The sequence below is a fragment of the Podarcis melisellensis genome (assembly GCF_964234715.1).
Source record: "Podarcis melisellensis genome assembly, chromosome: 8".
Lineage (NCBI taxonomy): Eukaryota > Metazoa > Chordata > Lepidosauria > Squamata > Lacertidae > Podarcis > Podarcis melisellensis.
This window is the reverse complement of record NC_138540.1, coordinates 75,124,169-75,146,173: the sequence shown is the minus strand read 5'-3', so window position 1 is coordinate 75,146,173 and position 22,005 is coordinate 75,124,169. Positions and strand designations below refer to the sequence as shown.

Sequence of the window (22,005 nt, the reverse complement as noted above, 5' to 3'; positions counted from 1 at the left end):
TGCCAGGCCAGAAGTTTACCAGGTTTATTTGCAAACTCAAAATTTCTATGTCTCAACCATTTTATCTTCCATTCTATCTCTTCATTTATTATTATGGAGAATTGTGTTTGTAAAATTTTAATACTTTGCTTAATTACCGTAGTTCATCATCTGGTTTTTGGAAAAGGATCCTTTCCTTTTTTTCTAATTTCCTCCCAGATCTCCATTTCCCTCTTCTCCTTTGGAATGCGTTTTGTTGAATAAAGAAGCCTCTTATGACGGCTTTACCCGCGTCCCAAACCGTCTCTAGATCTACTCCTTGATTTAAATTAAACTTAAAATATTCTTCTAAGATTTGCTTGGCCTTCTGTACAATTTTTTCATCGTTTAGCATACTCTCATTAAATTGCCACCTTTTAACCTTTTCTTCTTTTCCTTTAAAGTTAACCCAAGTTGTCCTTGGATGGATTTCTGCTTTTGTAATATTATTTAATAAATCCTTTGTTGTCCAGATCGCATCGATTCGAATCAATACTATGTTATTTGGATGTTATTTTTGATGTATTGCCTGAACTCCATTGCCCAGGCTAGGGTGGGATATTTTATTTTATGTGTGAATGATGTTGGTAATATGTTGCAATAAATTAATGAAATCTATCAAAATAAAGATCAAAAACAATATGGTGCCCGCTACATTCATTGCACCACAAATGCACAACCAGAATACTGTAAACACTTTTCTTAGAAGAAGAAGAAATCATCCATCTTATGTCTGTGTATGAAATAGCAGTGCTAATAATCCATGTTCTTCCTCTTTCATTTGAAATAAACATTCATTTATGCTCTTTCACTGCCTGGGAGTGCACAGTGATGTGTGTGATGCCGTCCCTCCACTGAGCAAAGGAACGGCAAGAGATCCAGTCACCATCATTCTTTTTGCTTCCTTCTGCCGTCTTGGGTCAATGGAGCCTTCCTCCAGTTCGAATACCAAAAGGCCAAGAAAAAGAACACGAAACAAAACAAGACCCTAAAAGCAGATGGTGACATAAGAGAGCCATTAGCCACAAGAGGGGAGGAGGGAACACCCTAGGATCAAGATCAACAAAGGCTAAAGGGGATTTGGGTGGGTTTGTTGCTATCGTCACTTCACACAGGTGACCCCCACATTTCAGCCAAATCTGGCTCCCAGGCCAGATACAAAAACCAGAAGAAGGAAGGTTACTTACTTCATCAGGATGAGGCCTACCACCAAGGGAACAATCAACTCAAAAGAAGCTGAAAAGAAGCAAAAATAAAAGTCATTGTGAACAAAGCAGAACTAGCTCACAATAAAGCAAGAGACGGAAAACAGGAGACAAGATTATTTCACACAGGGATGACTGATCTGTTTCCCTCCAGATGCTGATGGACTCTATCTCCCATCTTTCCTGACCATTGAGCCATGCTGGCAGGGACTGTTGAGAGTTGGAGTTCAACAATATTGGGAGAAATAAAAAAATCCCTTCCAGTAGCACCTTAGAGACCAACTAAGTTTGTTATTGGTATGAGCTTTCGTGTGCATGCACACTTCTTCACATACACTGAAACAGAAGTCACCAGATCCTTATGCAGTGGTACCTTGGGTTAGGAACTTAATTCGTTCTGGAGGTCCATTCTTAACCTGAAACTGCTCTTAACCTGAGGTAACACTTTATCTAATGGGGCATCCCAGTGCCACTGCGCCACCGCCACACAATTTCTGTTCTCATCCTGAAGCAAAGTTCTTCACCCGAGGTACTATTTCTGGATTAGCGGAGTCTGTAACCTGAAGCGTATGTAACCTGAAGCGTATGTAACCCAAGGTGCCACTGTATATAGTGAGAGTGTGGGGAGGTGTATTACTCAGAAGAGTGGTGGGAATGGGTGATTGGCTGATAGGTTTACCACACCTATTGGCTGATTGGTGTCAGTGTTTGAAAAATAAAAGGTTCTGACCTTTTGGCAACAAATGAGTCTTTGAGAAAGAGTATTCTTGCAGAGTATTGCTGCTTTTATTCTTAAAAAGTCTTCTTTTCCAACCACGACCAACAGCTTTAACACAAACCAAACACAACCAGCTACCAACCAACCAAACCACAGCCAACACTAACATTGACCACTCCATATATACAGGAACAATTAGGTGAAAGATTGTATTGAGTCATTGTAGGCTGCTGACTCATGCTGACTTAATTGTTTTAGCATTAAAGAAACAGTGGCCAATTTTTAGCCGTGACAATTGGTGGATAGGTTTACCACACCTATCAGCCAATCACCCATTCCCACCACCCTTCTGAATAATACCCCTCCCCACCCTCTCACTATATATAAGGGTCTGGTGACTTTTGTTTCAGTGTATCTGAAGAAGTGTGCATGCACACAAAAGCTCATACCAACAGCAAACGTAGTTGGTCTCTAAGGTGCTACTGGAAGTATTTTTTTTTTTTTGACTATGGCAGACTAACACAGCTAACTACCTGTAACTGGAAAATTGGGAGAGTGACGGATGAGACTCTCCTGTGTTGCATGGTGATATTTTCCATGAGAAATCAGAAACTTGACAGCTGCCAAGGCCATGGAGCCTTCCTCCACCACCCCAACTGAATGCTGCTGAGGAGCAATGCCAGTTATCAGTGGCCACCTTCTTTTTTCTAAGTAGAAGTAAGGCTTTAGAGCTCCTGGTGCTCTACTGGTAGTGGTGCCTATCGGGACAGGCAGGGAGGGAGGGAGGGAGACCACCAATGACAGCTGGAGCCAGAGACTGGTAGAGCCAACTAAATCCAGTTATAGTCCTATCTTCCTCCCTGCTGAGTTCTGTAAGGGTAAAATGGAGACTAAGGAGGAAAAAGCTGGCAGTCTGGGCCACCGCCATGTAAGTAAGAAGGCTGCCAATTGGAACTGTCTGAGGACAGATTGCGGTAGGTGGGGCAATGCCCCATTTGCCCCAATGGACCAGCCTGCACCATCTGCTGGGAACGTAGGGTCAGCAATGACTGTCCCAGAGACAGTGGCTCTTCCTTATCCCAGGGTGGATCTACACACGGGGGGGGGGGGATGCTACAAGTAAGTCATAAATTAAATCATTATAACAAAAGAAAAAATCTCTGTGTAAAATCGCCCTACAGTTTTGTGCTCTCCAGCGCCATCTGGTGTTAGGTGTTTATAGCACATTTCAAATTCTGTTTTTTGACTAATGTAGCCGAGTCCCCTGTGTGCAGACAGACAGAGCAGACAGAGCAAGATTTAAAAGCATTTTACAACAAAACATTGCAAGGCTGTGATTGAAATCCAGGCTGTGTGTCTTCTACCCCTGCTTGGATCCAGATTTTCCCCAACCCCACATCACCATTCTGTTCCTATCACTATTGTTGTCATTGCTAATCAGATTGCTGCATTTTTTGAAAGAGGCAACAGAGGGGATTTTCTATAATAGGCAGGGCTGCAAAAGTCAGGATTTCTCTGTCTGGTGGACTCTTACCTGTTTTCAAGGAACTAAGGTGGAATTGCATGGTGTAGACTCCCAGTTGGGAAATTGATAGTGAAATGCACCCAGCAGAGTGGGGTGGATAAATGTTTAACAGAAAGCTGTGTCAAGGCCCCACATGAAAATCAGGACTAAGCCTTGTTGTCCTATCAGTGCCCCATAAACAAATAAGAGCAAATACTCAATAAAAACTGGGTGTAGTTGAACCACTGTGTTAACTTTCTGCAAGCAAATCAGGATGAATGCTACATAAACAGTTCATCTGTAGCAGCTCCATGTCTTCAATCTGTTACCATGCTGAGAAATGACAGAATTGAGTTCTGTTAAGTTCCACCTGAAAAAAAGCCCCAAATGTTTGTTAACACACTCACACATTACTACAGAATTCTGCAGCGGTCTTTGACTATCTGAAAAGTATTCAATAAATATGGTGTTTTCACTTTTTCCTCCAAAGGTTGGAGATAAGCTCTGCATCAGTTGGCAATCCTGTATGTAGTTTGTGAGTGTGCCTAGGGCTGCCATACGAGCAGGATTTCAAAGGCTTTCGGGGTGTCCTGGTTTTTACTTTTTGAAGTATGACATCTTTTTGAAATATGAAATGTGGCTGCTATCTAAAACAGGGCTCTAGGTAACTCTATTGCATCTATCTGCATCCCAGAGATGTATCCCAGAGACTTACCTGAACTAGTCACGAAGAACTTCAAGGGAATCTTGAAAAGTCCACCAGGGTTAGTTCCAAGGCAGACTATATGCTGCTCTCCATCCAAGTCCCCTGTCAAGTGCAGAGTGCTGGTGGCTTCTTCTGTCTTACTCCAGGAAGTGGCCTTCATGGTCTCATCGGAGTCATTCCCCTCCAAGTTCTTCCCATTCACTTGCCACTGAATTCTAGATGCAGGATAGGAGCAGATGGAACAGTTGCACTGGAATCCATTGTCATCTCTCCAGCATCGGGAATTATTCTTTTCACATGCCCTGGGGCTGTCTGGAAAAGGATGAAACAGAATGATCAGTGTCAGGATCTTCTGCCACCGCTTATTCTAGTTTCCTCTTGCTCCAGGAAGGCCAGACTACTAGTTCCAACAACAGCCCAATCTTCTTTTGGCTCTGTATACCATGTTGGCTATCCTCTCTACACTGTAGCAGTGGGTATGGCTCTTGGAAAAAACCTAGGGATTCACTTTATGAATGCAAAGCATGTGCTCTAACAGTGAAGATGGATTTGAGTTTGTTAGTGTCTCTGGTAACTTCTCTCTCTTACATCATGGATGTTGGCAAACTGGATTTTTGAAAGGCAAAAATAACATTAGAATTGGAGTTGTCAGAGATGCACAAGGGAAACTACTTTTTAATGCTCGGGAACTTTGAAAAGCCTTTTCTGTAGTTTTTTTTATATTATGGATGTATGTTCTGTAATATTTTATCAATACTATTGCTTAATACAAGCTTGTCATGGCCTTTGACTCGAACAATAAACTGATAAACTTGAGCCATCCATTTCCTGGACCCATCTCGATATGGTTTCTGGCCCAGATACATCACTCTGGCTGCATTTGTGGCCCTAGCAGCTTTTTTTCTTTTTCACTTTGAGATCAAGAGAGGCAAATTCCCTCTGCTAGGCCAGTAATTCCCAAAATGTGACCAGGAAAGCAAAATCAGATCTGTGAGCCCTGTGATTTTTCTGTGTGGTGGGAATAGAGAGCCTCTGGGCTAATCCACACTTACTCTTGTCCTTCTGCTTCCCCTGGGGGAAAGAGCTCTTTACCACGCAATTGGAGCAAATGGCAATTTGGGTTTTCTCTGAACTGATGTTTGCTCCGATTTAGCACTAAAGAATGGGTTTTCACTGGAAAGGAGAGGGCCAAGGGAAAACCACCCACATGCCCTTCAAGTGTTGCAATTTCCCCTTGACATCCCACAATTACAGAAGCCATTCCAGCTTCCGTTTTGATCCTGGAGTGTCCCATTCCCACCCCCTCTAGTGCCGCCGCCAAGCTCTGGAAGAAGGGTGAGTCGGTGCTTACAGCGGGCACTTGTAGTGGTGTTGTGCTCTGATGAGAGTCATCTGGCTCCTGCAAGAGCATGGCACCCAAAGATGCTTCTGTGTGAACCAGCTAACTTGTGTGGCAGCGCAGCATCAAAAGACACATGTACTGATTTTCATGGGAGAGTATGCACTCAGACCTGTCCCTACAAAGCATGGGTCAAGCGGAAAACCACTCAGACCCATGTATTCTAGGCACGAGACAAGTGGGAGTGTGGACAAGCCCTACATATGTAACCAAGGCCTGTATGAAGTTTTCCTGACATGGAGCGGGGAAATTCCAAGGGTGATTCCATCGCCTGGGAAATGCACAGGAGCAAACCCCAATAGCACTAGTCATGCAGGAAGAGGTTTCCCGGTGCAACCTGATGTCTTTTGCAGCAATATACCTAGCTAATTCCCCATATTTGCCACAACAATGCCCCGTTGTAGCAAGGAGTTCCAGAGCCATCCCCAACGTTCCCAACAATATCCTCTACCATGTCTGAATCTCCTTGAAAGGTTTTATTTTATCTCTCAGCAACACCCGACTGCATGAACCCCAGTTTTGTCTTCCTTACATGCTACATAGAGCTGGAAGGTGGCATCAGTCTCGCCCTCTGTGTTCGATGCACGGCATTTGTATCCCCCTTTGTTCTCCAGCTTCACATTCGAAATTGTCAGGCTATTGGTTCCGGAGGATTGCCGACCAGTGGTCTTTTGTGATTTTGTCACCCAGGCCGCATTGGCTGAGGGGTTGCTCTTTATCTTGCAGAACAATGTGATGGAGTCACCTTCCTGGACTTCGATATGGGAAGCACCTGTGAAGTTTCTCCGACCTGCAAGATTCCAGACAGGACAGTGGGATGCCACAGCGGTTATCAAGCTTCTGGTCTGGCTGCCCTCCCATCCCAGTCAAAGAAAACAGGTCTTATCCAACCACCTCCAGATGCAACACAAAATAAAGAGATGGCAGATTGCTTGTCAGAGGAGGAGAATGTTTCAAATAATGGTTGGGCTGCAAAGTCTTCTAAATCCCCATTTGCAGACAGGAAACAAAGGCTGGGTGTTTGCAGTGCCCAATGACAAACAAAGGATCCATGGCAGAAGTGAGAGTTGAATTATTATTTTTTAAAATTCAGATCCCGCTTTTCACCATCTAGGTCCCAAAGTGGTTAACGAAATACATACAATATTTACACCATCTAAAACATAAACTGAACACGAGGGATTGAAACATCAGGAGATTGAAACATCACAGCAGCATTCATGGAGCAAAGCCTACTGGGAGAAAAACCATTTGGACCAGGCACCTGAAATATAACAGGGATGATGCCTATCTGGTTTCCACAGGGAGGAAGTTCTGATGAGTTGGGCCCACAAAACTGAAGACACGATTCCTCATTAACTCCCCAGAACTCAGTTCCGGCACCTCTCAGGTGGGCACCATTGCCATTCTAAGAGAATGTTCATGGTGAGTTTGGGCACCTCTTTTTCTAGGAAAATGGCACTGGTGGTGCTTCTGATCCATGTGGGAGCAGTAATGCTGCTCCCCAAGGTGGTCTCAGTGATCGACTAGGGACATATGCCTGCCTTGGGGCAAAGCATCACTCTCTCTTGCTCCTCAAGTGTAACATCTTATTTACTGGGCAGTGTTTACTTTCAAGGCACGCAACCAAAGGTGGATCTAAGAGAGAGTGACCAGTGCAGTTGTACTGAGCACTGAGCTTCTAGGGGACCACAGTAGGTGATGCAGCTATGACATCCAAGTGAAGGTGAGAGGCGGTGTGTGTGTGTGTGTCGGATTTTGGCACACAGAACACCAGAATTTGAGATGCCAAGGTCTGCCACTGGCAGAACCTTTTGTTGGGGACTGGGCAGAGGATGAGGAGTTGTGGAGATTGCCTCCCATCCTGACCCTTCCAGGGAGGAGGAAGAGGAAGACAGTATAGATTTACAACAGGGGTTTGAGGGAGGTCGCAGCTCAGAGGCAGATGAGGGGGGAAGTTGGGAAATAATGGGAAAGGAGGAGGAAGCAGAGCCACAGCAGCAGCTGGCTGACACGTTATCACTAGAAAGCATTCCAGACCCACCATCTCCCAGAACCCGGCGAGCCTTGAAAGTAGGAGAGCAAAGAGCTCGAAGACAGAGGGCATGTAGCAGCAGCCATAGAGAAGGTGATGATGATGACGGATGAGGAAGTGGGACAGAAGGGGGGTGGAGATTCATTTGGGACAATGTCATTATCCAAGATGCTGGCTTCTAGAACCTCACTCTGTAAAGATTGAAATAAAAAAGGACTGCAAGAAACTTTTCCTCGTCTTTGTACTTTCCTGGGCAACCAGCCAACAGCCGCTGACAGCATCCTGACACTTATCCACGGAAGAGCCCGTGCTTTAAAAACAAACAAAATCCACACACAAATAGACTCACATGCATTTAGTGCTGCTTGCTCCAAGGAACTGTGGCTACCATGGCTTAGGCAGCCATCTTTTCATGGTCTGTATAATGGCTAACAAATACATAAAATACTTACTTCCACCAGGACGTTCAAGTATCCCACTGAACCACAGCACCGGTGGGTCTGTAAAAGGCAAGCACAAGCCCTGTGAGGGAGTGGCCCTGTCAAGTGGGGATTTAGCAAAGGCAGGGAGAGATTCTAATCCTAGGATATTGCATTCACATGTATCTTTCTTTGTAAGTAGTTTTGGGGGCCACCTCCAACCTGCTTCTTCTGCCCACCCAGTCAAGGTTTTGCCACTTTGTCCTCTGATCATCATTGCACAGAGATGGAGAACCTGATGCCTTCTAGAGGTCACACTGCACTTCCCATCATTCCTAAGCATCTGCCATGCTGGCTGGGGCTGATGGGAGTTGTAGTCAACCTGGGTGGGCTGGTGGTTCCCCTCTCTGCAACAGATGACCAACACCAGTTAGAATCACAGAGTCTTAGAGTTGGAAGGGGACCCAAGGGTCATATGAGCCAACCCCCTGCAATGCAGGAATCTCAGCTAAATCACCTGTGACATATGGCCATCCATTGCCATTTTCCTGTCCGGTACTTTGCATATGGATGCCATTTAGAAGACCAAAAAAGTGAGCTTCTCCAGCATTCTGTTCCTCCCAGCTGAAAGTTATGGTGAGCCTTGCAATATAAAGATAAAGTGGGGTACTTCTAATCCCCCCAAAAAATGTGTCACCAGCACTATAGAAGAGGCATAGGGATCCTGTGGCCTTCCAGATTTTTATGGACTCCATCTCCCACCATTCCTCACCACTGGTCATGCTGGTTGGGGCTAAAGGGAGATAGATGCCACCAACATCTGGGGGGCTGCAGGTTGCCCATACCTGTGGCAAAGCCAGTCCTGATAGCAATGTTGTGTCTTCCTGCTTTTTTCAGCATCAGTAGTTTTCTATTGCAGAATGCTCCATGCCCGCCCTACTGAACTCAAGTTGCTCTACCCCACTTTTGCAGCCCATTGATCCAAAGGAGACCACACTGTTTTCAGGCAATAGCCAGTTGCTGTTCCACCAAGTAATGGACACAGGAGGAGGTAGCCTCAAATGACAAACTGAGATACACGCTAACGCTTTGTGCTTCTCTAGCCTTGCCTCAGATTGCCTGCTTCATAGTTTTGCCTTGAATTAGCTTGTGACTGTAATTAACTCATAGTTAAGACACTGGGCTGTCTTGGGTGGCCTCACTCTTCCTGAAACATAACAAGAGGAAAAGTCCCCCACAAAAGGGATGCCCAGGAGCAAAAGCCAGACAACGGACCTGCCCTCAGAGGCAAGAGAGTGAGCGTCATGGCTCACAACTCTTCTAAGCAAAATTGAGCTAGAGTTTTCTTAACAAGTCTTTCCCCCAAGTCGTTTCAGTTCCAGCTCAGCTAGATTAGAAGTTTAGTGTTTAAAATGGCAGCAGCAACAACAACACCCAGAGTCACTCACAGCTTACGTCCAACTGGATCCTCTCCTCTGTTTGCACAGGATGGGTCCCTTGGTTGTAGCTGGCATTGCAGATGAGATTCTGGCCATGGTCTGCAATTGAGGGTATGAAGGTACCGTAAACCTTGATTTCATTTGTCCACTCGCTTGTGGCCCTCGAGGTGTTGGCTACAGAAACACCTCCCCAGGTGAGGTCCACCTGCGAAGAACAACTTCCTGGGGTTGTACAACTGATATTCACTGGATGTCCTGCCCGAAGCTTTCTCGGTATCTGTATTTCAGGTTTCTCTGGATTTATGGAGAAAGAAGATGCATAAGTATATAGCGACCTCAACCAGCCTTATATTTGTGATGGCCATTGGCTCACTTCAGAAAAAGTGGTACCTTGGGTTAAGTACCTAATTCGTTCCGGATGTCCGTTCTTAACCTGAAACTGTTCTTAACCTGAAGCACCACTTTAGCCAATGGGGCCTCCTGCTGCCGCCGCACCGCCGGACCACAATTTCTGTTCTCATCCTGAAGCAAAGTTCTTAACCCAAGGTACTATTTCTAGCGGAGTCTGTAACCTGAAGCGTATGTAACCCAAGGTACCACTTTAATGGGTTTCGTTGCTCTTTAAAGCCATGATCCTTTGCTATATTAGTTCTGTTGGAGACTTGACATGCATCCTTACCTGCACAGCTCTGGAATTCTGAGCACCTTTATGGCAATGCAGGGTATTTTGAGCAAGAAAAGGGGCATGGAAATGGGGGCTGATAAGTGATGAGTGGGGAAAGGAGCTTTGCTAATTCCATGGGCAGAAGAATGGGCTGAGGGATGCACCAACATGGAGAGTCAGTCTTTTTTCAGGGAGCATTTGAGCTCATTCACACCTGCGTTTTCCCCCACCACTTTCTCCCGGGAAAACCCACTATTCAGCACTGATTCAGAGGAAATAGCAAGCGGGTTGTCCCCAGATTGCCCTTTGTTCTGATTTAACGCAGAAGAGCACGCTTTCTGGGAGGGGGGGAGTGGTGGGGTCAAGGCAAAGCCGCTCAGAGCCCTCCTAGAAAATATGGAACAAGCAGAAAACCACTCAGATACATGCTTTCCAGGCCTGGGAAAGACAGAAGTGGGTGTGAGCTCTCTGTTCCATTTCATTTTCATTTTTAATTTGTATACTTTCTATATTACTATACGCAAGGCAGTCTACAAGCTGAAGAAACAGCAAAGTAGACAGCAAATATCACACACCTAATAATCTGATCCAATGGGGGGGAAAGTCATAATAAGAACGTAATTTTAAAACTAACAACTTTTACTGGGGTTGCCATATTTCAGGAAGTGAAATTTTGTCAAAGTTGTTGAGCTATTTTTAAGAAAATTCAACAAAATATACACTTCCTACACAGCTCCCCCCCCCCCCCGACGTTCCAGTGATTTCTGCCTGGGCACTGTTTCTGACGACCAAATCCCGGACATATGGCAACCCTAACTTATATAAAATAAAGCAATATTCCATGATCCATTAGAATACAGTGGTACCTCGGAAGTTGGACAGAATCCGTTCCAGAAGTCTGTTCGACTTCCAAAATGTTCAGAAGCCGCATCGGACATTCGAGTTCCAAAAAAAGTTTGCAAACCGGAACACTCACTTCCGGGTTTGTGGCATTTTGGAGCCAAAATATTTGAGTCACAAGGCATTCCAGAACCAAGGTACAACTGTATAACAGCAAACAATGCTCAAAATCTCAAGGGCCTTTTCCAGTACTCTGGAAGAAATAAAGAAAATTCTTGGAAAGCCAAGTGTTTTCCCAAGCTGTCTTAACAGGTTAGATTAATTGGGGGGGGTTTAAGCACAGGTGTTGGTTCATACACATCAGATTTTAATTTTCTGGTGCTTCTCTCCCAGCGTAGGTGATACCAATGCTTGCAGAGAGGAGCACAGCGCTGGGCCACACTGGGGGTGCCAGACACCTTCTTTGCACCCAACAAGTGCCAGTTCATCTGGCTGGGCTTCCCCTGTGTGAATGGGCAGGCACCACAGTGCGGCCCTGCTTGGCTCCGAGGCAGGGAGAGGTCACTCTGGCCGTGTTGGCGGTGAGGGCAAGAGTGCTGAGACAGGTTCCTTCACCCAAAGGCTCAGGGGCAGACAGACAGACAGACAGACAGCAGAGAGCCAGGCATCCTTCCAGCCACTCACCTGCCACTTTCACTAATGTAGGTAAATTTGAGTAGCTAAATTTTATTGTGCCTTTCTCTACTCTGAAATAGTATCCTCTTTCATCGGAGCTTTTGCGGGCATTGTTGATGGTGAGGGAACAGTCTCCTTGTTCCAAGTCCCCCGACAGAAGGAAGCGATTGCGAGCGAAGTATTCTATATATTTATTCCCATCATTGGTGGCCACTGGATCATTGTAAGTTCTGCTGCCTACGGTATACCAATATCCATGTAATTCAACACCCCTGGTGTCAGTCGATGCTGGGTAAGTGAATTTGCAGGGGATGACGACACAGAACCCCTCCTGTACTCTCACTTCAGGGGGGACCATCAGGTTGAACCCTGGAAGGCACTGAGCACCTGCGTGGAGACAATAAGAAACTCCATCAGCCTATTCCAGAACACTCACTCCTCCCTGTCCCCCATTACTGGAAAAGAGTGGATATTTCAGGGTGTAGACTCTGGGTTCCTCCACATTTCCACTTGCCCTGCTCCTTTCCCACTCTTTAGTGCTAAATGGGAGCAAACATCAATCCAGAGAAAACTCGAATTGCCATATGCTCCAATTGAGCGCTAAAGAGCAGCTTTTCCTGGCAAGAAGAAGCGGGACTAGAGGAAGCATGGATGAGCCCCCTGCGTTGTCCCCATAGCGCTGCCCTTTCAGTCTTCTCTTTACCTTCCCAATGCAGGCAGGTTGAAAGCAGTCCGAAAATGAAGGCTCCAAGGGGATAACTCATCTTGCGTCTCCTTCCAAAAGCTCTTTGTCCCTCTGCTGGAAAGGAGCCCAAGAAACTGAAAGAACGAGCAGGAAAAGTGAGTTCAGAAAGAATGGGTCTGCTTTCGAATAATTTGGGAACTATGCCACTCTCAGCCTGTTTTAATGATTTTATTTCCACATAGAAAAATATAAAGCACTTGATGATGATGATATCTAAGGAGTGTGGATAGAGTAATATAAAATAGTTATCAATATTACACAGATGGTGTGAGCAAAAAGTTAAAAACGAAGATGTGTAACTTATTATTATGAGTCTGGATAGACTTGCTGCAACAACAACAACAAAGGTTTTAGTGGGCATCTAATACCAGAGATTGCCAGCCCTAAGTAAGAGCTTTTGAACAGTGGAATACACTTCCCCGGAGAGGTTGTGACTCTCTATCCTTGGAGGTCTTTAAGCAGAAGTCAGATGGCCCTCTGTCCTGAATGCTTTAGCTGAAATTCCTGCATTGCAGGGGGTTGGACTAGGTGAACCTCAGGGTCCCAACACTCTTTCTAACATTGGGACCCTGAGGGTCATCTAGCCGAACCCCCTGAATGTTAGAATGATGTTGGATAGAAATTAAGTGGTTTCCAGCTGTAATGCTTAAGAGAATATGAAAAAAAAGGTTTAGAAATAGGTAAAAATTTAATGGTAAGGATTTGCTGAACTAACAATTTGAATTGGAATACAAAAAAGGAGGTATGAGGAGGTCCGGGAAATAAGTTAAAGGAAAACAAGTAATGGAAAATCTGTGTGTTTTTAATTATTTTTATTTTTGTATTTTTGTTATTTTTTCTTTTTCATTGTATTATTATTGAAAATCTTAATAAATATTATATATAAAAAAATAGATGACCCTCAGGGTCCCTTCCAACTCTGGGATTTTATGATTCTGTCAGGCAAGGAGTGCCAAAGCCTAGGTACTGCCACATTGAATTATTGACTCCTTTATTTGAAAGATTTAAATCACCCATAAGTGTCTTTGATACACAAGACACAAATAACTTGTCTGGTTCGTATGTCAGAAGACAATGAGGAGAGTATATTTTTCAGGGCCCCTCCAGACATCCTTTTTCCTCCCGTGCATTTATGATGGTTTGTGCCCATTGTGCTCTCTGGACAGTCACACGTGATCCCATTTTTGTATAATAATTTTTATTAGTTTTCAATCACAATAACCCAATAAAAGCCTCATTGTCAATACCAAATTATAATACAAGTAATAATGCCAATTGTTCAAATATTGAATTATATTATTTTGTTGGCTCTCCTGTCCTCCCACCCCAGGTTGAGAGAAAATGATTTTTGCAGCTGATGCTTGAGTTTTCAAAAGAATAAAGCTTGGAAGGGTGCAATGGAGAACTTATGAAACAGCAATGGAATACTAGCTCTGCCCAAGGTATGATGAAGAACAGCAACAACTGACAAAAGATAAACACAATACCGTACAAGGACAGGAAGAAACATCATGTACAGAAAAATAACCACACACAAGAAGAACAAAGAGAGAGTCTGAAGGCTTCACCTGTAGGATTGTAAATTATTTGTTGTGTTAATGAGAATGGAAGTAATTAAAATTGCAGCTGTGGTATAAGGGTTCGTTATCCAGACTGGTGTGTCATAGGAATTTATAAGTTTTTGGAATGCGGAGTTAAAGTAAATGATCAAACCATCAATTCTAGCACACATGATCCCGTTTTCAGTACTGTCTGTGCCCACAATTGACATTTGCTCTGATTCAGGGGAAAGCTCTTGGCAAGAAAGAACAACAGTGCTCAAACATGGGTTTTGAGCTGGTTGGAGCATTGCTCTGGCTCAGTATAAGGCTGCTTCCTGGGTTAGTATAATCTTTTGCTTTGAAGTCCAGCTCCCTGTTGATATCTGAAAGAAGACTAGAGCAAATCCATTGACAATTTCAGTTGTGACTCTTTCTCTCAGGTGGAATCTACACACATAAAAAAAGCTGTGAAAATACTTTTTTTTTTTTTAATAAAAAACCGTTTTGAAAAATACATTGAATGTGGCATGGCTCACTATTACCATCTAGTGTCACATTTGTTTATTGCACTTTGCAGCACATTTAAAACGTTTTTTTTGCAGCTGTATAGGTGAGCCAGTCTGCTACAGAGGGTGAGTTTCTCTACACATCAGGTGTGATGAAATGATCTGCCATCATTCAGGCATCTTACCAAGTGGCAATGCACTGTCACATCACTGCAAGTTGCCATTTAGTAAATGACCATCTCCATTTATCCATAGACACATGTTCAGTTACTCTTCCCCACAATCTCCCCACAAGCAAAGTCCACTGGAAAATGGGCAATTTCATCATGCTATTTACTAGCTTCCTGCAGTCATTTTTCCCCAGGAAGGACCACTCCATCAATTCATTCTCTGAGCTCCAAGACAGGCAATGGGGTATGACATTCTATAGTGATCTTCCAGCCCCAGTACATTGGGGCAAAGTGAGGTGCTATTCCCTTTGTGCTATTCTCTTCTTCCAATTTTCCATCAACATCTAATTCAAAATAGTTTTCCGCAAGAAATGTAAAATATCTCTCTCTGAGCTGACACTTGAAAGCCAGTTAATCGGGCTGAATGGGGTAATTTAATTTAATTGGATATTTCACTCTCATCATGAGTATTTTGCTTTAACTGGCATTGCTCATGCTGGCTCAGCTTGGGAATGGGTGGGGTAGAAACTGAAATAAATAGCCGAATAACAATGAATAAATTGGGGAAGTCTATCTAAATGCATTGTGTGCTAAGACAAATGCCAAGAGCCCAGCAGGGGGCCCATTGTGAATCAGAACCTGTTGATCTTTCCTGCCATCACTGTCCCTTGCCATCACTTGCCATGTGTCCGCCCTTTCCATCAGAAAGAGAGGCCTGGTGGGCAAATACAAGCTCAGAATGAATACTATCAGCGGTGGCAGTTCCCACTTTCACTATCCCATTGCCATCTTCTTCTGAGAAAGAGAAGTTGGGAGGGAGGGTAGCAAAAAAGAGTAGCAGCTGCAGCAGCTGCCCACTTCCCTTCTTCAATTTAGGGCTCATCCAGGCTTATCCCAACCACCTTTCTCCCAGTGAAACCTGGTCTTCATTGCTGAATCGGAGCAAACGTCCAATGGGTTTTCCACGAATTGATGTTCGCTCCGAATCGGTGCTAAAGGGTGGGTTTTCCCAGGGAAAGCAGTGGGGCAAACAGAAAACTGCTCAGACCCATGCCTAAAAGGGTGGCCGTGAATGAGCCCTTACTTGATAGTTTGCGAGAAGCAACCGAGAGCTTTCTCCCTTCCTGGCACGGAGCAACACTGCTCATCTGCATAACAGGGAATTTTACATTCCTCTCTCTTCACCTTTAGGGACATGAAGAAACTTTGCTTGTGGGAGATTTCAAGTGAGACTAATGTGTAGGCATGCATTTCATCAAAATGTTTACAGATGTCTTAGTCCTACTTGAAATCTCCAACCAACAGGCTTTGTCAAAATGAAAACATGGGAATAGGGTTTTCTCCACTGTGGAACCCTATGGATCTTCTCCTAAGAGTTAGTTTCCCTGCACAAATATCATTCCGCTGACAGCTAAAGGCCTACTTGTTTATCTTGATCTTTGGGGAAGGGTGAAAACGGCTGATGACATGTTATTCCTTGTCTGCACTGTGAATTATGTATTTTAAATTGTTTTTCTGATACTATTTTGTACCTCTTCAAGATTGTAGCTGCCTATCTATTTGTTGCCCTGGGATCCTAAAGGAAGTGTGTGTGGTCAAATTATAGTTAATAGTAATAAAATATTTCATCATCTTTTTCCCCCCTAAGTCCCTAAACTTACAAACTTTTTCCTAAGTTCCTAAACTTACAACAGAGCATTCTCCCACCACCAAACTATCTACATACATGGAGCAGTGTGGTGTAGTGGTTAAGAGCAGTAGTCACGTAATCTGGGGAACCGGGTTTGCGTCTCCGCTCCTCCACATGCAGCTGCTGGGTGACCTTGGGCCAGTCACACTTCATTGAAGTCTCTCAGCCCCACTCACCTCACAGAGTGTTTGTTGTGGGGGAGGAAGGGAAAGGAGAATGTTAGCCGCTTTGAGACTCCTTAAAGGGAGTGAAAGGCGGGATATCAAATCCAAACTCTTCTTCTTCTTCTTCTTCTTCTTCTTCTTCTTCTACATTTAGGGAACTCTTCCACATTCATGCCAGCTATGGGATCTCTGGGTACTACAGAGGATACTGGGACTTATTCTTGAGCATGAACACACATACAGCACTACTGAGCCTTATCAGACCCACCAAGTGTCTCATTTTCCAGAAACAGTCCTGGATTTACAGAAGCCGTCCTGGTTTCTGATTTGATTCCTGGATGTCCTGCTTTTCCTTAGGATGTCCCTATTTTCATCACAGAAGTGTTGGAGGGTATGGAGATACGTGACACCCCCCCCCCCCAAGCAGAGCCGTAGCTAGGTGATCTTGTGCCCCTGGCAGGACCGTCCAGATTATGCCCCTCTAGCCACGGATTAGCCACGGATTAGCTGTTCTTTAGCTCTTCTTTCCGCCGCTCCTCCAGCTCCCCCTTCCACCTATTCAATTCACCATCTATTTAAAACCATTTCTTATCAAGCAATAACCAATATTTATATTTATGGACAGCTTTTTAGCCGATTTTGCACCTCCCTCATCACCTACGCCGCTGGCGAGACCCCAACTCACCACCCCCTAGCTACGGCCCTGCCCCCAAGCCAAGGAGATAAGCAACTATACAATTTTTGGAAGACAACTGAAGGCAGCCCTGTATAGGGAAATTTTTTAAGTGTTTATGTTTTATTATGTTTTTATATATTTTGGAAGCTGCCCAGAGTGGCTGGGGCAACCCAGTCCGATAGATGAGGGATAAATTACAGAAGTATCATCAACATGATCATCATTATTATTATTACAGTGGTACTTTGGTTTTCAAACGCCTTGGTACTCAAACACCTTGGTTTTCAAATGCCGAAAACCCAGAAGTAAGTGTTCTGGTTTTCAAATGTTTTTTGGAAGTCAAATATCCAATGTGGATTTTGGCTATTGTTTCTGGGGCACCTTCACCAATCAGAAGTTGCACCTTGGTTTTCGATCATGTCGGAAGTCAAACTGACTTCCAGAACGGATTAAGTTTGGCACTTTTGTTTTTGCTATTTATTTTGCATTTTTATTTTTGAGGCTTTTTTGGTTAATTTGTTTTTGTGACTGTGTGGAACCCAGTTCAGCTACTAATTGATTAATTGTGTGTGGAAATAGATAAAAGCCCCCCATCCAAACAATGACTGTCATCAGAGCAGGTAAGAAAAAAAAGTAATTTTGATTTTTATCATCTACAAGACTGTCTTATTTATTTTATAGTATAGTCCATTGATTAATGTTTTCATTTTATGGATTAATGGTCTCATTAGATCATAAAATTCATGTTAAATTGCTGTTTTAGGAGTTGTTTTTAAAAGTCTGGAATGGATTAATCCATTTTGCATTACTTTCTATGGGAAAGCATGCTTTGGCTTTAGAATGCTTTTGTTTTGGAACAGACTTCAGGAACGGATTAAGTTTGAGAACCAAGGTTCTCAAGGTTCACTATTAGATGCCCCTGGGGGTCAGGTGAAGGAATGTCAACATTCCTAGTCATGGGGCGCTTGCAAATGGGCTGTTTGTGTGCATCATATTTGGTTGTTATCCCACATTTTCCATTGCAAAGATTCCTTCGCCTTTTTGTGATGAGAAGTACTATGGTACTTACAACTACTCAGTGCTGTTTTTCTAGAAAAAGAGGTCTGGAACTTACCACAAACACCTTCCTTGTTCCCTTATAATGGCAATAGCGCTCACCTGAGAAGTGCCAGAAGTGAGTTCCAGCAAGTTCTGGCTGTTTGCAGAGAAGGCACAACTGTAAATGACAAAAAATAGACCACAATCATTCAGAACCACCCCCACCCCAATTGCTAGCATGATATATATGTCGCAATAGGTTGATTTACCTCTTAGGCATGATGCTGAGAGAGCTGAGAACAGCATAATCCGTAAATGTGAATTATAATACATCAGAGCAATACTATGAAAAATATGCATGGACAGTATGGAAACCTCTTATTCTCTTGGCTAATCTCACAAACAGAGGAAAGAACACAACACACTATGGGATGGTGCTATCATAGCTGTAATGGTTCTAGGGGTTGCTCGTGCGTAAGTTGTCGCCACACCTGGCTGGGTTACCTGGGTGAACCCTTTCTGTCCGGACAGCCACCCATCCGTGGCTGTCTCAGTCGCTGGCAGAATCCGTCAGTGGGCGTTTCTTGAACTTCTTCCAGCAAAGAAGTTATTTGATGCCAAGTCTCCTCCTACTCTCCCTGCGCGGAAGTCTTCTGCACAGGGAGGGTGTGGGCAGCAGAGGACCCGTGCTCTCCCCGCTGGTCTCCGGTGAGGAGTCCTGGAGCCCCCTCGCCGATTCCCCCATCTGCCCCCCTTCTCCACTGGTGCTACGCTGATTTCCTTCCCCAGCAGATGGGCTGCCTCTCTCCCTACTGGGACCCTCTCTGGCATCCCTCTGGAGCCTTCCCTCCGCCTCTGGCTCCAATGGCAGTTCCCTGACAATAGGTGAGCAGGGCAAACAGCAAATGAAGATAAAGGAGAAACAAATTCGGAAGCTATGTCCTGAATATATATCCCACCTTTCTTCCAACATGGGAATCAAGGTAGTGACTATAGAGTTCCCAGTTGTTACCCATCCAAACACTGTCCAGACCTAGACCTTCTTAGCTGCACCAAATGGAAGCATCATGTGCCCTTGGATCAATTCAGACAAACTGAATCATTACAATCTGAACACTTCCTTGGGCAGCCTTCCCCAACTGTGCTAGCTAGGGGTGATGGAAACTGTGGTCCATAACATTTGGGGAAGGTTGGGGAAAACAGGTTACTAATGAGTAGGTCCCACTGAGCACAATGCTTAGATTAATAATCTTACCACTTTGATGTGTCCGGAGTATCTTTCCAAATCATCCAGTAGTCTATCTCTACCAGTGTGTCTGCCACATTCCACTGTGCTAGCAGCAATGAGGGAACTGGTTGATTGTGCAAGAAAATGAGAAAAGCAGAAGCATTTGTCAAGCTTGTAAAAACAGTCAGCCACAAATTGCAACAGGAATGATTGTGCAATGCCCTGATGAAGTGGGCTCCGGTCAATCTCATGCAATAATACAACAGTAGGCCTTCCAGATGCTGTTGGACTGCAACTCTCATCAGTCCTAGACAGGATAGCATATGGTCAGAGATGATGGAAGCTGTAGTCGAACAGGATCCAGAGGGTACCACATTAGCTTCTCCTGTCATAATAAACGTTTTAAGACTCTGCGCTGTTATTTTGCTAGAACAGACTAACCCTCTCAAAGTAGAACTGTAAATAGTGTTTTTATCCCTTTCCCGATGGAGACAGCCTTATATATCCAACACACCTGAATTTTATGCAAGGGTCAACTAGCTGTGGAAAGGACCCAAGCATTATCGTGACCAAGGGTAACCAGGAGGCAGGGTCACAGCACCAGGTAGGCTTCAAGCCTGATGAGCAATCAGACCAGAGAATAAAGCAAAGCAAAGCAATCAGAACTGGAGGGTGACCGCAGAGCAGAACAACTGACTTTGTGGATATTTAAGTTATTTTTTAAAAAGTTTTTTATTTATACAACAAGAAAAACACACACACACAAATACCAAATTACACACAAATTACAAAAATAACCATATGGATATTTAAGTTATAATTAGAAAAATCTTAATAATTATTCATAAAGGAAACAGTTTATAAGAAGTAAATAAGGAGGCCAGATACAGGATAAAGGAAGTCTTTTATTTGGTTGTTTGTATTGTTGTATGTTATGCTCATTGTATGTTATGCTCATGTTTAATGAGGGTGGATTTGTGTATTGGATGGGGGGTTTATGTTATGTTGTAAATAAAATTCCAATAAAAATTAAAAAAAGAAAAAAGAATTAGTAAAATAGGAAGCTGACATGTATGAAGTCAGAACACTGGGCCATTGTCTGCATTGACTCACTGTGACCCTCCAGGGTGTCTGGCAGGTGGAAGGTCTCTCTCTCTCTCTCTCTCTCTCTCTCTCTCTCTCTCTCTCTCTCTCCCCTCTGCCCTACCTGGAAATGACAGGGATTGAACCTAGGGCTTTGCCATCCAGCACTCTAACTATGTGGTGCCAGTAGGGGCTTGTCCACATTTCTGCCTGTCTAGAAAGCATGGGTGCAAGATCCCAAAGTGCATGTGCCTTAAGGTAAAGGTAAAGGTACCCCTGCCCGTAAGGGCCAGTCTTGACAGACTCTGGGGTTGTGCGCCCATCTCACTTAAGAGGCCAGGGGCCAGCGCTGTCCGGAGACACTTCCGGGTCACGTGGCCAGTGTGACAAAGCTGCATCTGGCGAGCCAGAGCCGCACACGGAAACGCCGTTTACCTTCCCACTGGTAAGCGTTCCCTATTTATCTACTTGCACCCGGAGGTGCTTTCGAACTGCTAGGTTGGCAGGCGCTGGGACCGAGCAGCGGGAGCGCACCCCGCCGCAGGGATTCGAACCGCCGACCTTTCGATCGGCAAGTCCTAGGCACTGAGGCTTTTACCCACAGTGCCACCTGCATCCCTTAGCCTGTGGCAATTGAAATAAGCTGCCTATTTGGTACCGTAGCATATCCACAAATGGATTGCCATTTGCTCCAATTCAGCTTTAAAGACTTATTTTTCCCAAGGAAAGGTCCAGAGTTTTGTTTTGTTTTTTAAAAGAGCACTCAGGCATGGGGCTTTAAATCATGGGCAATGCATAAAAAGCACAGTGGGAAGTGTGAGTAAGTCTTACATCACTGATCTCAGTCCCCAGGGTATAAAAGCCCTAGTTCTGCTTTCACCTCCAGCCTATCTGCTGCCTCTTCAACTCTTGTAGCATTGGAGAAGAGGGCCAAGATTTGAGCTTGCAAATAGATTGCATAATAATAATAATAATAATAATAATAATAATAATAATAATAATAATAATAAAAAATGTGGCATGCATATTTGTGGTATGATAAGGTCAAAGCACATAAAGCATTTAAAAACCATATTGTCAGGAAAGCATTGTTCAATGTCTGGATAAGATATAAAGATTTACTTGAAAATAAAACCCCAAGGTGGTTATCACCGATGGAAGCAAAGGCTCAGAAAAAGCTCAATATGGAGGCCAAATGGCCAAAATATTGGGAGATTTTGGAACAAGAAGGAGATAAACTGAAATTGCAGAGTTTTGAGAAACTAAAAGATTGGCTTCATTATTATCAAATAAGGGTGGCTTACAATCTGGACAAGAAAATTGGCTTCCAGGTGGAAAAGTCAAAATTGGAAACAGAACTGTTAGATCCCAAAACTAAGATATTATCAAGAATGTATAACTTGCTCTTGAAATGGAATACTCAGGATGAAACGGTGAAATCTGCTATGATAAAATGGGCACAAGATGTTGGACATAACATTATGTTTGCTGACTGGGAACAGTTGTGGACCACAGGTATGAAATTTACGGCATGTAATGCCC

At 44.0% G+C, this 22,005-nt stretch overlaps 1 protein-coding gene across 1 annotated transcript; it reads right to left on the bottom strand.

Annotated features, from left to right (window-relative positions):
* Window positions 1–516: 516 nt before the first annotated feature.
* On the bottom strand, window positions 517–18,456 carry LOC309375166 (sialic acid-binding Ig-like lectin 13). The gene is made up of 10 exons (XM_081920721.1): window positions 18,422–18,456; window positions 18,273–18,330; window positions 12,326–12,441; window positions 11,632–12,009; window positions 9,453–9,737; window positions 8,038–8,085; window positions 6,083–6,340; window positions 4,161–4,463; window positions 1,206–1,254; window positions 517–1,006 (listed from the first exon to the last, which is right to left on the bottom strand). The coding sequence occupies exons 3-10, from the start codon at window positions 12,384–12,386 to the stop codon at window positions 907–909; spliced, it is 1,482 nt and encodes a 493-aa protein (XP_081776847.1). The 5' UTR covers window positions 12,387–12,441; window positions 18,273–18,330; window positions 18,422–18,456; the 3' UTR covers window positions 517–906.
* Window positions 18,457–22,005: the final 3,549 nt, after the last annotated feature.

What these genes read in the sequence shown, in the direction of transcription:
- LOC309375166 (XM_081920721.1), bottom strand. Translation starts at nt 12,386, where the DNA reads ATGAGTTATCCCCTTGGAGCCTTCATTTTCGGACTGCTTTCAACCTGC. An exon ending in ACTTGAACGTCCTGGTGGAA is followed by an intron (nt 6,341 to 8,037) that starts GTAAGTATTTTA and finishes GGAATCTTGCAG; the next exon opens with GTCGGAGAAACTTCACAGGT. An exon ending in GTAGGCCTCATCCTGATGAA is followed by an intron (nt 1,007 to 1,205) that starts GTAAGTAACCTT and finishes ATCTGCTTTTAG; the next exon opens with GGTCTTGTTTTGTTTCGTGT.